At 50.1% G+C, this 12,693-nt stretch overlaps 1 protein-coding gene across 1 annotated transcript in view; it reads left to right on the forward strand.

Moving 5' to 3' along the window:
- Positions 1-12,693, forward strand: part of LOC121048156 — a 96,901-nt gene that overhangs the window by 53,596 nt on the left and 30,612 nt on the right. The window contains exon 4 of the mRNA XM_040504172.2: positions 7,254-7,564. Within this exon, the coding sequence (XP_040360106.2) occupies positions 7,254-7,564 (311 nt within the window). The remainder of the gene's footprint in view (positions 1-7,253; positions 7,565-12,693) is intronic.

Genomic DNA, 12,693 nt, shown 5'->3' on the forward strand with positions numbered 1-12,693 from the left:
ACAGCAGCAGGACGCCTTGCAGCCCATTGTTGCGCATGCTAATGCGAGGCAACTTTGTGCAACGTAAACATCGTGGGATGACATAAAAATCAACTTGCCCGTGAAATACTGGAAGTCCTAGTCATCAAAGAAAAAGGCGAGGACTGCGTTAGCTCCTTCCGTTGCACTACACAACTCAGAGAAGATGTTCCTGCGGAGTGACGTAAGTTCCAGGAAAAGGTAGAAGAGGAAGACCGCTTAAAGAAGACAGAAGAAAAGGGATGAGAACATTCCGATAGCAGAAAAGTCATTGCGTTTAAGGAAAAGAAATCCCGAATTAAGTGTAAAGAAAAAGAAAACCTAAATCAAGTGTAAATGATTAAGAATTCTAAGTTAGTGTAAAGAAAAAGAAAACCGGAACCAAGTATTAGCAGAAAAGGAAAAAGAGGCATCATTAAATGTTGCTAGTCCAGGGAATGAGCGGGAGCGGAGAAGAAGAAGAGTTCGGAACTGATAGGACGTATTTTTTACGGCTCCTGCGAGATAAACCTAGCGCCCACTTCACTGGCCTGCGGGTTCCCAGCGGCCTTGGCCCTGGCCTCGGGCCAGACCAGCTCGGGTGGTGACCTATTACCTTTGCCGCCGGAGGCGTCCGGCACAGAAATGTCCAGGCTCACCCAGCAACAGCCACCACCCGGAGCCGACCATTTCCCTGATGACAGACCTCTATACGGAACCTTTCACCCACTGCAAGTAAGCCTTCCATCAACTCAAGAACAACCACAAGGACTACCGCCACCAATTCTCGAACATACATTACATTTAATGTATTAGCGACACTGATTCAGCAGAACCCCGCATTCCTCGAGGCACTGAATCATTTTATGGCGCAGTTCACACCGCCTCCGCAAGCTGAGCACTGCCCACCTCAACAAGTGCGGCAAAAGGAACCACGGCACCGGCGTCCATCGACACGATGTAGTGCAAGATCTCGCTCGCCTAGAAGCGAAACAAATACGCAAGATGACACGACCTTGTCAGAAGAGCACCGGCATATTCCGGATAGCGACCATTCCTATACAGCACGTTCGCTGACACCGAATGGCAACCAGTTTCCAACAGTCACCACATCTCAGTGCCATGGCGGCCTTAACCAAGAACACAACACCGAGGTGCCCTTGCAACATGGAAAGTCACCGCAAGCTGCATCGCAGAATATGGAGGGAGATGACGACCAAGAGTGGCTGCTCCCGGGCGCCACAGCACGAAAGAGGAGAAGAAACCCACTGACTCCGGAGGATGCGGAAACGTCAAAACCAATTCCACAACCAACACAGACGGTGGTACTTCGGTCCATTGGAAGAAAGGCGGTGAATTCCTTCACAGGGCAGGAAATCTTTGACGCTGTCAAGCAAACCGGCGTTCAGAGCAATGAGCAGTACACCGTTCATCGTTATGAAAAGGCAAATGCAATAGCCATAACAACACGTGACCCCCTAACATTGGAGAAACTTCTCAAGGTGAAGGAAATACGAAAGGGCACAGAAGTACACCAACTGCAGCCCTATAAAGCTATGGCAGAGAACGAATGCCGGGGAGTACTCTACCTCCCGGGCGAGGGACACGAGGTGACCGCCGAGTCTCTACAAGCAGACATTGTGTCCAAGAGTCACAAAGTCGTTGTAGCAAGACCGATGGGACCCAAGGGGAACACCATCCTTGTGACATTTGAAGGCAGAGTTCTCCCCAAGAAAGTCAGCTACATGAGCGAAGTCCTTAATGTACGCGAGTACCGCCCACGTCCAATGGTGTGTTTTCGCTGTCACGCGATCGGACACAAGAGGGATGTGTGCCCTAGGGACGCTTCTCGATGCGGAACGTGCGGCTCCGAGCACGACGGCATGGAAGGATGTGCACAAACCCCAAAGTGCAGGAACTGCGGCGGTGCCCACGTAGCCACCAGCAAAGACTGCCCGCAGCGAGCAATCCCACCGCGGCGAAACAACCAAAAACCAACAGCAGGAAAGGATCAAGGACAGGAACAACCTCCACCTCTGCCAACAGCTTCTGCGCCACCGGCACACCTAGGCGGCGGGACCTCATATGCAGCTAAGACCACGGGATCGGTTCAACCCAAGACACCACCAGCACATCAATCACAAGAGGCCGGCATGATGTTACAAACTCTGCGCGCCCAGCAGGCAGGGTTCGCGCGACTGGAAAAACAGATGACCGCGCTCACGGCGGCCATACATATGCTCATTAACACGCATAATGCCAAGCACTAATCAACTCAACCCAAGCGTCAACCAACAGAAATTACCCCCCACACTTAAACACACCTCACGGCGTTCCAACCCATCCCCGAGCATACTTCAGTGGAACTGCGGAGAGTTGCAGCCAAAGCTACCGGAACTTAAAATTCGTCTGCAAGCACTAAAAGACCGCGCACCAGACGTTATCCTTCTTCAGGAAGCTAATGTTGACAAAATCAAAATTCGAGGATATAACACATATATACAGCCGAGCATTAAAAGACAAACAAATAACTACGGTGTCGTAGCCACATTGGTCAAGAAAAAACATACACAAACACAATTAAATTTCGAGACAGCCTGTTCAGACGACCGTGAGGTTGTCTCTACGCGGGTCAAACTCGGGGATACTGTGATCGACATACACAACACATACATGAGGCCGTCCGTGAGCTCCAACGAGGCTGCTTGGATCAAGGGACTTGTAGCAATGGGCCGGCACACCATCCTGGCTGGTGACTTCAACGCTCGTCACACCGCGTGGGGATACCCCGACGAGAACGCCCGGGGAAAGAGCTTAAAAAAAGCCTGTGTTGCAGCCAAGCTCAAGCTTTGTAACAGCCCTGAAGTTCCCACCCGGTTGGCCCAGATACCCGGACACAACGACACGTCACCCGATCTAACCTGGGCATCACCGAAATTGAAAATCCGATGGCAAGTACAGTCGGACCCCATGGGCAGCGATCACCTTCCCATTTTTATCCAGCTCTCCATTCGTTCCTCCCCAAGACGGCGAGCAACCTTCACCAAGTGGGACAACTATCGTACCGCAATAGGTCGTCACAACGGCGTCCCCCTCGCAGAGCGCATCCAGCTCGCGCTCAAAGAGGCCCGCACCGAGTACCAGGTGAAAGAGGACACGCCACCCCTCGACCTCCGCCTGGTCACGCTGTGGGAAAAACGCCTCAAGGCGCTCGTTCGGTACAGGGCCAAGAAATACCTCACGAACAAGATCTGCCTGAATCAGGCCACAGCCAAGGCCAAAAGATACACGATCGAGCTCTGCCGCACCACCTGGAGAGGGTTGTGCGACTCTTTCAACGACAGGACGGGCTACATGAAGGTATGGCATGCGTACAAGGGACTCGCCGGAAAGATTAAAACCCGCAACACCGGGAGCAACCTAGCTCTGCGTCCTAACATAACCGAGGAACAACTTGCGGAATGAGCCGGGGAACAGTTCTTTCCTCAACAACCTACTCCACCACCGGCCGAGGTCTACACACCACTGCCCATCATAAACGAACAACCGGGGGACGCATCATTCACTATGGCGGAGCTCATTGACGCCCTTAGCTTGGCGAAGGCGAACTCTGCACCAGGTCCGGACCACGTCACCATAACGGCGCTCCGGAACCTTCCGATGGAAGCGATGAACGAACTCCTCGACACATTCAATGCGGTCTGGATGGAAGGCGCAATGCCGGCGGAGTGGAAACGGTCTACAGTGATTCCCATTCCGAAGCCCTGCAAGACTCCGCACGCAACAGCAAATCTCCGACCGATATCCCTCACTTCCAATTTAAGCAAGGTATTGGAGCGCATGGTCATCGGCCGCCTGCAATGGATCCTCGAGACTACGGGCGCCCTCCATCCCATCCAGACTGGTTTCCGACCTCAAATGTCAACTCAAGACAGCCTGGTAATGATTCATCACGACCTCTACGAACGCCACCTCTCCAATTTTCAGCCTCGGACACTCGTCGCCATCGACTTGCGAAAGGCCTTTGACTCTATCCCGCACCCCACCGTGGTCGCTGCTGCGCAGAGGCGAGGCATACAGGGCCGCCCCTTAAATTTTATCAAAACCTTTCTAGAAAATCGCACTTACCAGGTGGCGATCGGAAATACAAAAGGGGCCTGGAAGGCCAACAACATTGGCGTACCACAAGGGGCGGTTCTGTCGCCGCTCCTTTTCAACCTCGCCATGACCGATCTCGCCCTAGCCCTTGAGGCCGTTCCACAGGTGCGTTATACCATTTATGCGGATGACGTCACCCTGTGGACGACAGCCGGACTGGCATCCGACCAGCAATACCACATGCAACGTGCCCTTGACATCGTCACCCCTTTCGCAAAAAACACCGGACTTCAGCTTTCTAAGGAGAAGACCATGTATATGGTAATTCCCGCAAAGCGCAAAAAATCACGCACAGACATCCATCTTAACGTGGAAAACACTCCCATCACACAGGCAGACTGTGTGAAGATATTGGGTGTCCCCTTCGACTACCACGGAAGGGCCAGCACATGGATAAAGCACGTAAAAAAACAGTGGAAAAACGGTCTGACCCTCCTCAAAGCAATTACCAACAAAGCTTGGGGGGCTCAAGAAGACCTATTACGCCGTCTCGTGCGGACTCTTCTAGTGTCAAAGGTTATCTATGGACTGAACTTTCAAAATCTAACTCAGACGCAGGAGACCACACTTGTCACAATGAATCGGGCCGCAATGAGGATTGTCACGGGTCTCCCTCGCTTCACACGGGTGGAAGAGCTCGAACGCATCGCGCAGATGAATACCATTCAAGAAATCGCCGAAGAACAACGAATCAGCCAAGCCCTGCGCCTGTCCCGGACGCCCCAAGGCAGAACTATTCTGATACTGAGTGGGCGCGCCCATCTCATTGACGGCCCATTTATGCCAACGCCTCCGCCCCCATGGGAAACGGAGGCGGTCACCGTCGCCAAACCGATTCCAAAAAACCAAGGGACTCGCCGGGACGAAGAGTCACTCAGGCCTCTAACCACATGGCAGAAGTCGGCGGTCCCGCGGAGAGCACGTCGAAGTCTTTTACACAGACGCGTCGCGCTCTGAGACCGGCCGCACGGCTATAGCCTGGTACTCCCCTACAAAACAGGACACGCAGCAAGAAATCACTGTAAACACGAAGACCACGTGCTCCGCAGAACTGCGAGCGATCTTGATGGCGACACAGGCAGCCATTCTGAAGAGAGCCAACATCACAGAAACACGCATATATAGATTCTTAAGAGGCACTCCGCGAATTGCGTCGCACGGACACATGTAACGCCGTGGTCGCACAGATCCGAACACTAGTGCGCAAAGCGAAGGACGACCAAACGATCACTGTCGCGTGGCTGCCAGGCCACGAAGGTATCCCTGGGAACGAGAGGGCGAATGGGGCCGCGAGGGCACAGCTACAAGCAACACAGCCCTCACAAGGCCTGGTTCCTCCGCTCAGTCCTCGGAAGGTGCCTGAAGACACTGCCGACTTTGACCTTTCCGAGGTCAAACACGAAGAACGAGCAGCACGCAAGGCGCGCCTCACTACTCTTCTGCCGCCCAACCCTCACCGCATTCCGAGCATCTTTCCGCGATGGCAGCGGGTGGCGCTCAACCGACTCCAAACGAAGACGGTGCTGACGCCAGACTGGCTGTCAAGAATTCACCATCCGACGGATCCAGACGACGTCGGCCCCGATCCGAACTGCGAACACTGCGGCGTTCCTGCCACCTGCTCCCATCTCCTGTGGGACTGCGCAGAATCCGCGCCGGAGCGCGAGGCCGCAGTCCGCAACCTCCCCTACCACATACGACCTGGCTCCTACACAGAAGGGACCAAACCAACAACCGCCATTCTGAATGAACAAAAACTCATCTACACATCTCTCATCAACTTCCTCCGATCCTCCGGGATCGGTAGGTTCATCTAATCATCATCATTTTCACTTCCGTTCACCCTTTCCCCGTTCACCCTTTCCCCCCCGCCTAATCTGAGGCCTTCAGGCCAGAAGGCGGCATCACCCAATAAACGTTTTTACTACTACTACTACTGTTGCTAGTCCAGCGGTCAAATGTTATATATTTTCTCTGTGTGTTTTTTCATGTTCAGCTGGCCCCATTCACAATCAATGAACCAACTTGCTCAGCTTAAGCCCATAACATGCTATGAGAGTCGCGACTTTGGACAATCGGCGAAACTTCCAAAGTCGCCGCCAGTCCTTCCAGACTAAAAGCCCCCCCCCCCCCCCCCCGCCCCTACTAAAAGAAAAAAAAAAGTTTCTCGTTTCTTTTTTTTTATTTGGGAAAACTTTTCAGAATATTTTTTTTTTTATGTTTACGCTCCGTCATTTTGCCAAACTCAGCCTTTCCACTTCGAAAGAACGCCTGCCCGCTTGCACGTGCCCTCACTGCAGCACGCTTCGCTTGTTTCCCCTCTCCAGGAATTATATTCGTCATGAGTAAGAGGCCAGGAAATAACGCTCAAGCGCCAGCCTTAATTCTTATAATGGTCATAAAGATCGACACGATAGCAAACACCGTAGCATGAAGTTCTTTTTTTTATGACGTTGATCTTGACTAATCTTCCAGTGAGGTGAACGAGAGGGCAACTGCGGTATATCCTCTTCTTCAGTTAAAAAATGAAAGCACGCTCTCGGAGCGGAGCCATTCCACTTTTTCTTGCCCCACCAAGTATTTATCAAAAAGGGTCACATAAATTCTTCAAAGCTAAGTATGTCATTTGAAAAACGGCGAGTTTAAAAAGCAGCACAGAGTACAAAGTCAAGATTTTAGGATCTCTGGTGGACAAAACTGCTCCGCAGCCTGAACCTTAAGGGCTATTTTTCTTTCCTCTGGAATCCCTCCCCCTACCCCTGCCTTGGCCCTTTACTTTTCGGGAGTCCGAAATTTGTCCCGCAAACTCCAATGAGTTTGACACCGCTGATCGAGAGGCTGCGTTTCAAATCACAATTCGTTGGAGACGTTGTGGCGAAGCGCCATCTGAAAGCTGTTCTTCAAACCTTGTGTAACATGTAGTTCCACAGCAGCCATCTCCCAACAAACGGTGGCGTGTCAAGTGATGGGAGGGGGACCGTAGGGGAGAGCGGGACGCTGCTCGCGTAAGCAGCGTCTTTGGGCAGCTTTCGTAACTAAGTTGATCTAATAACGTTTTTATAACCCTGATATTGCCTCTCATATTGGCTTTGTTCCAGGATAGAAAGTACCAAAGGGAGCGGCGCGGGCAACCTGGTCGATAGTCGGGCTGCGGGGGTTCGGCAAAGTCCCGTCCACTTCCAGCATCCCCGGGGCTCGAACGAACCAGGGACTTCTGCTCGGCCGTCCAGTGACCAAGGGGCTGAAGAAAGCGAGATTCTCCCGCCGCCTACTCCACCTGCGACGACTGACCACGACGACACTGTCCGAAATGACGCCGATGACGGAGAAGACAGTGACTGCATTTTGATCGACGACCCCATTAACGGGGACATCGAAAAGAAGCCTCTTTGGGGCGCGAACGCAGGCGGTAAGAGACCACTTGATTTTCCATTCCAAAAAGCTTCGTACCAGAGCTTGAGTGACGCTTGCAACTTCGCCGACGATTCAGCCGGTATACCGTTATGTAGGTACAGTTTGGGCCGCTCGCAAACCGCCTTTATTAGGAATCCGGTGTTCTGTTCGAGGCTAAGCTGAAGCGATGATGATGATAGTCTTTATTCTACTTGCGAACGTGGGTTCCGTCTGCCATCGTATGAAGCGACTTCTCTTTCTACTTGAGACTCTACAAAATGCGCTAGATACAAAATTTGGTCATTGCAACACGACTATAAATCTGATAATGGTCACACGGACTCGAGCTAGTATGGCGTTGATTCATATTAAACCAGATATTACATCCGTAATTGGTATGTTGAGTACGTGTTTCTGCGTAAATTAGCTGTCGGCAAGGAAGAGCTAGCATGTTTTAAATGTTGTTTCAAAATGAGCTGTATTTCGGAGAAAACAATTTGGACGCCTCACAGCACAGGCGTAATCATCTTGAGTTTAATTAACGGGTTAACAATGATGAACACAGCCGGCTCCCATTCTGGTATGCCAGAAAAAAATGGAAAGCGGGACCAGAGGGACGAAAATTTCGCAGAGCTCAAGACATGTACTGTAATGTCGTGTGTAAATACGATACGAAAGAGCACCTAAAAGGTTGCTTAATTGCACATGTGTTAAATATAAGCTCAACAATCATGTTAAAAGCCTTACATTTGGTTTTTATTTGACCTGTGACGTTCACTTCAGTGTGCATGATAGTTTATATAATCAACCATGCTGCTGGAAGAAAGTTTCGATCCTAAAACATATTTCATACTCTAAAATATAGAATCAGAACAAATATGTTGGCAGACTGGAATTCTCTTGATTGGGGAAAAAATGTGGTGTATATTGAAAACTGCGTTGCATATCCAGCCAAGCTTTACGCCCATAACGTACAAACCCAACGTAAGTACTTGTTCTACCAATTTACCTTAAAGTTTACTTACTGCTCGAGGCTCCAATTTACATTCTGAATGAAAACCCCTTTATTAATTTAAGTAAAACAGCATAGTCAGCCGCCATGGTACGATGTACTGAAGTCATTTTTTAGAAGGCCGTTTTTGAACTTATACTGTTTAAAATGTGTTAGTTCCCACATCTACCAAGTGCTATATTACAAAACCGCCTATTCATCTCAGGGCAATAGAAAAAACATGTGGACTCTATTTTCTTGCGGACTACATTGTATAGACCAGGGGTGGCCAGGCTGACCCGGCTTAAGAGCCGCAAACACAACCACGAAACGTCCAAGAGCCGCGGGGGGGGGGGGGGGGGGGGGGCAAACTGTTGTCCGAGAAATAAACAAAACTCGAGCTACTTTCAATCTATCGGAGTTAAAAGCAGTCCAATTGTACGTAGATAGCAGTAGCACAAGACTGCCAAACCGCAACCTGCCCTTCGATTTAAAAAGCGTTTCATTTCTCTTTTCGGGGAAGTGCTCGTGTCGTGTGACCGAGAGGGAGGTGGGTAAAGGGGGGGAGGGGGGGGGGGGGGGGAGGTAAGGGAGGTAGCCGCGAGCCGCAGCTTGGCCACCCGTGGTATAGACCAATGAAAGCCTCACAACAAGAACAGTTTCAGAATGTTTTTATTATTACTCGTTTTAAAGAGAGTTTAATGGGTACTCATTCAAATAAGACTGGTCTTTTTCACCGCGGGCGGAAACATCGATTACAAATCACCAACACGCGCCCGTCGTCGACCACTTTACTCGGAAGAAATTTCTTCCCAGAAATGGCATGTCGTAATCTTTGTACACAGGGAAATATTTTGCGCACGATTGTAATTTTGAATTTTTTGGGATGCTTAGAGCGTCCAGATTCAGTTGCCGCCACAAAAGGGCGATATCAAAATTGACTTCAGTGTCCGTTTAAACATTTTCCCATACTCTGAATGTTTGGCTTTCTGCGGCTATAATACCCTTGAAATATTGTGAACTTCCTACAAATAAAAAAAAAACTACAGAAAGAATAAACACATAGAGGATAAAAGCACAGACGGGTACGTATCTTTCAACTCAAAACAAACCTTTATTCCGGTGCGGACGTTCGCCCGCTCGCCGGCTCCCCATCCCGGAGAGGACGAGGGACGGAAGGAGTGAGGGAAATTTAAAGGAAGAATAGGGAAAAAAAGGGGGATGGGGGGACCAAAACCAGAAAGATACCAGAGGACCCGACAGGGCAGGAGGAACGAGTTATCCGCCGATGTCGTCTAGCGGCTCTAGCCCAAACTGGAGAGATCGGGGCGGTAGAATGCGATCTCTTGTTCGAAGAGCGTCAGCTAGGCAGAGGAAACGTTTACATCTGGGCCCTTTATGGCCGTAGGACTCTATAATTTTTCTTCAAAACTTTTGGCTGTGAAATCCCAAGGCACGCGTGTGTTCGAATTTGGGCGAAACGCCACCGCACGCACGTTCGGCGGTGCACCACGAGCGGGTTCGCCGAGTCTTGCCCGGGCTCCACCACCTCTTTGGAATGCTCCCGCATGCGGTCGTTAAAACACCTGCCTGTCTAGCCTATGTATTCTCCGCCGCAGGTGAACGGGGTGGAGTAGACCTTCTCTTTTTACATGGGACGAACTGATGCCCGTTCATCTTAGAGCAGGTCTTTTTTAGGGGAGTGCAATTAAGCATTTTACATATATGTCTGAGTTTGAGCTTGCAGCTGAACGCCACCCCTGCATCCAATCTGGACGCGAGCGCTTTTAGCCGATGCGCTTTGTTGTGTGTAAAATGAATGACAGCCAACCTCTTCTTCCGCTGTCTGGGTGACGGTGTCGTAGTAGCCGGACCGAAAATTAGCCTCTTGAACGAGTTTTCCAGTAGGTCGTCAGGAAAGCCGGCCTTCTTCAACCTCTGCGTCTGCACCAGGACACTATGCTCCGCGTAAGTGGGCAGGATCTAGAGCGCGCTGAAGTCAGAAGGGACTTGACGAGTTCTAGCATAATGATCTTGGAGTGAGCGTTAGCGAAAGGCAGAACTTGATTTTCCGTCCTTTGCTTAAACTCCCAGCAGATTTCCCCGGGACGGATCGCAAAACGAAGGTCCAAGAATTCGAAAGTTCCGTCGGAGGGTCCTTCCTTTTAAAACGGAGGCCCGCGGGGCCCGACGAGAAGGCCTCCTGGATAGTCTCAGGATTTGTCTGCTCTTCATGTACGATTAGGTAGCCATCTACTACATAGCGGTACAGCCGGCGGCAAGGCGCGGAATCCTCCTGTCACTTCCTGATGGCCAGATCTACGTACATGAGAAACACCTCACTCAGAAGCGGTGCAAGGTACAACCCGATGCACACCCCCGCCCTCTGAATATGCACTTTACCTTCGTAATCTACTAGGGTTGAGCCGAGCTAAACAACCAAGAGCTCCAGGAAGCCGCTGATAGCAAAACCCAGAAAGCAGAGCTACAGGAAGCCACTGACTGCAAAAACCCATAAAACAGAGGTCCCACTCCGTAGCATTGTTTCGGAGAACGGGTCCCAGCAGAAGAATTTGGCGTCATTTTTAATCAGGAACCTGTCTTCACTACACAGCCTCAACCCTTCCGGGTGACTAACACCTCAGAGCTGATCTCCTATCTTGAGCCCCTTCACGTCTCCTCCGTGCTTTCGAGTTGTTCTCTCTGGACATTGAAGAGATGTTCTACTGACCGAGTTACTAAAAGAGGACGAGAGAGAAATTTGGAAAACTACCGGCACTTTCCCTCCTGCTGGATTGCGAGAAAGAGTGAAAGTCCCAGATGAGATTCTTCACCAGTGTTGGGTGTAGACATTGTACGAACTTCGTTCGCACTTTCTTGTCTGTTTTAAACTCCCAAACTTAATTCGAGCCACGGGCTTGGATGGCGACAGTCCCTCGGTGATCGGGACACCGCACTTAACGCTGTATCGTCGATAATAATGGGGTTGGCTAGAGAGGTGGGTGCGAGTTTTCTCCTAATATTTGCTGTTTCAGCTTTTAACTTTTTGTAACTACATTTATTTCAATATTTATATTTTGAAGTGGCGGCACTGACTCGATTTTGTTATCTACAACACTTATTTTAAGGCTGATTTCCGCCCCCGGGTGTGGCCGCAAATTGTTGAAAAGTTAGTTCTATAGCATTGCTTCAATCGCGATCTCCTGCGCGATACCAGAGAGCCGTGAACCTATGTTGACGGTCACAACGTGACTAGATTCGTTTTATTTTTATAATTAGTACATACCAGGGTGTCGAACCAGAACCGAACCGAACCGAACCGAAAACCGGAACCGAACCGGTATTTTTCTCCGGAACTGAACCCGAACCCGAACCGTTATATTGTTATCGCGATGAATCCGAACCGGAACCGAACCGGAAAAAAAATAACGGTTACCGGCTCATGTCAAAACGGTTCGGCCACGCGCTGTTGACAATGAATGTGCTATCAATGCCATTTGTTTTTTAAATGCCGTCAACTGACACACACCTCGCTTACATATTTTCCTTCTCCACACAGTCTTAGGAATATAAACGCTGCATCCATGAATCTTGACAAACGCTGCATCCATGAATCTTGACATAGGAACCAGTATTGCACTGGTCGCGGCTTGCACGGAAAAAAAAGAATTGGAAGGCTGTGCAAAAAAAAAAAAAAAAAATCGCGTCACGGGATCTCATTTTCCTACAATCTCGTAAATCCTAAATGCTGCTGTGTGCTCATTTCATAACACGTTTCTAGAACGCGCGAGTTCTTGAAGCTGGCTTCCATCGGAATGAGAAAAGAAAAGGCTGTGGAGTTTGATAATGTTTGAGGGAGAGAAAGAAATTTTATTTACAGTTGAAATGAGCATTCATGAATTATATCTGCTCTTCGCTGCCCCAACCACCGGTCAGAGTATATCGAGCTATGAAGTGTCAAGATTTACATGCCGCATTTTTTCGTACCGGAAACTCGATAAATGCGGGGAAAAAAAACAAGGATACAAACCCTACTCGCTCGCGGAGAAGCGAAGCTGCGCGCACTTTCGAATTTGACAAAGGATCTGCCGAGCTTCTGTTGCTTCCGTCGCCTGCCCAGCGTAGTCATGGACTCAAGTGGGCGCGTGCGCTCA

Source organism: Ixodes scapularis, unplaced genomic scaffold, assembly GCF_016920785.2.
Source record: "Ixodes scapularis isolate PalLabHiFi unplaced genomic scaffold, ASM1692078v2 PGA_scaffold12__126_contigs__length_90152505, whole genome shotgun sequence".
NCBI lineage: Eukaryota > Metazoa > Arthropoda > Arachnida > Ixodida > Ixodidae > Ixodes > Ixodes scapularis.